This window comes from Pteropus vampyrus, unplaced genomic scaffold (assembly GCF_000151845.1).
Source record: "Pteropus vampyrus isolate Shadow unplaced genomic scaffold, Pvam_2.0 Scaffold471, whole genome shotgun sequence".
NCBI classification, from domain to species: Eukaryota; Metazoa; Chordata; class Mammalia; order Chiroptera; family Pteropodidae; genus Pteropus; species Pteropus vampyrus.
In genome coordinates this window covers 1,059,802-1,062,240 of record NW_011889252.1, presented here as the reverse complement: position 1 = coordinate 1,062,240, position 2,439 = coordinate 1,059,802, and the positions used below count along the sequence as shown (strand labels likewise).

General features: G+C 35.5%; 1 protein-coding gene across 4 annotated transcripts in view; it reads right to left on the bottom strand.

The window, feature by feature from the left end:
- TFCP2 (transcription factor CP2) overlaps positions 1-2,439 on the bottom strand; it is a 49,359-nt gene that overhangs the window by 7,846 nt on the left and 39,074 nt on the right. For all 4 annotated transcript variants that reach the window (XM_023524540.1, XM_011382380.2, XM_011382379.2 and 1 more), the window contains exon 12: positions 107-231. In XM_023524540.1, coding sequence (XP_023380308.1) covers positions 107-231 — 125 coding nt within the window. The remainder of the gene's footprint in view (positions 1-106; positions 232-2,439) is intronic.

Sequence of the window (2,439 nt, the reverse complement as noted above, 5' to 3'; positions counted from 1 at the left end):
CTAGCAAATGCTCAATCTGCTATTTGATAAATTCCCATCACACATGCTCATAAATCATCTCTTCGCATTTCTTCATATCTGTGATGGCCTGTCCAGAATGACCTACCGAAGAAAGTGCCATTTGAGTCTCCATCCTCATGCTTCTGCTGCTGTTGCTGCTGCTGTTGCTGCTGCTCCCGCAACTGCAAGGATTCCTGACAAACATAAATGGTTAGCCTTGGGCGCACCATCCTAAGAAGAAAAAAATAGCTGTTAGTCTTACATTTTTCATGGTAAGCACATTTCAAGGGAAAAATTCATGTTATCTACGTTTATACTATAGAGCATGGGTTGAAAACTGGCAGCCCATGGGGCAATGCAACTCATTTGCTATGTTTTATTAGTTCCCCATTAGTGTATGTGTGTGTCTATATCTTTGTGTATGTTTAACTGAATTCGTTCCAACATAAACCTCTAAATTTTGGCTTTTCTTTAAAAATCTTATCTGGCAACCCAAAGCCTCATTCTACAAGAAAACAAGCAGCTATTCATCTTGCATGGTGCATGCATTCTTCAGTACACCCCAGACTTGACTGTTATTTACATGTGGCCTCTGTAGTGATTAATGTTTGTGACTCTTGATGTAAAGGTTAAATGTTACAATGGGGTTACATCCCAATAAACCCATCGTAAGTTGAAAATACCGTAAATCAAAAACGCATTTAATATATCCAACCCATTGAACATCATAGCTTAGCCTAGTCTACCTTAAACATACTCAGAACACTTACATTAGCCTACAGTTGGGCAAAATCATCTTATTGCTGCTACCTAGCATCACGAGATAAGTACTACTTAACGCTAGAGTTCGGGGAGAAGATCAAAATTCAAAATTCGAAGTACCATTTCTACTACTGAATGCATATTGCTTTTATACCATCATAAAGTCAAAACATTGTTAAGTTGAGCCATTGTAAGTTGGGGACCATCTGTATTCAAAATTTGTGAACCACTGTTTTATGAGTCAGGCTCAAGATCTTTTATTTAAAAGTACCAATATAGTAAACTGGAGAACATTATTTCCTTCATTATCTTCTCCTAAATAGCCTAAGCCTTCTTTCTGTTCTTACTTCTTAGATAACCATATTCAATTACCTCTTGACTTGATCATCTTATTTCTTCCTATTTCCAAATGTTCTTTAGATAAAACATTTTGAAATGAAAGATCCATTCTTTTTCCTCAGGTCAACAACTTCTAAATTTCACTTCTTTCCTTAAAATTTTCCAAGATTACAGCCAACATGATTCAATATCTCTTGTGATGTACACAAACATTAATACTTCACAATCTGTTTCATTTAGTTACTGATTTGGTTCTATGGCACTGACCTGTTTTTTCCATCAATATTACTAGTAGCTATTGGAAATCACAAATTGGGACTAAAAATTACTCTGTATTATAGGTAATATTTATTTATAAGCAGCCACTTATGCAATTCCTACCCAAACTTAAGAATGATCTCTTCTCTAGATAAAACTGACCTTAGAGCCTTTATACCTATTGTTCCTTCTGCCTAAATGGCTCTTCCTTCACATGACCCCATAGCTTCCATTCTTCTCCTCAGTTTAAATATCCCCGCCTCAGAGAGATCTTTCCTGACCAAATTCTGGGTACTTTATAGGCCATAGCCTTTTTTTTGTTTGTTTTGTTTTCCTTCAAAGCACTTCTCTCTCCCCAAAATACTTATTGTTTATATATTTATCTCTCTTCCCATTAGAAAATAAACTCCATGATAATGGGTACCCTATTTTGTTCACTAATGTATCCCCAGAGCTCATAAGAGACAATATTTATTTAATGAAAAAAATTCCTGAAAACAAAAATAATGAGATATCATGAGGAATTCCTTCATGTGTAGGAAAGAATATTTTTCATCTTTGTTTATTTGGAACATAGCTGGCATTCAAAAAGAATGTTTTGACAAGATGTATTTCGTTGTGCAAAGAGTACTGTGAAGAGTCTCTGAATTCAAATCCATTTGAAATCCAAACTCACTGATATTTTAATACTAATTACATACCGGCCTTTTAATGCATTAAAAAGTCTGATTCCGTCTGCAGGGCCACAGATTTGGATCACATCATCTCTAGTTAGTTTCAATAAATCTGCCCCTGAAATAAATATAAGAAAATGGGGGATAGAAGCAAAGATTCTGTTTGTTAATGACTATTTAAATGGGCTCCATTACAATGACACCTTATTACTAGTGTATTACAATCCATAACCTTATGCACAGTATATAAGGTCTTCCATGACCTGGGCCCCTGCTTCCTCTCCTAGCTCAATTCCCAACCAATTAATGTCTCCACTTAACCCTATGCTTTCATCATACTAATGATGTCTTATGAACAAGTTATTCCTCCTGCCTAAACTATCCTTCTACTACTGTCTGATCAACA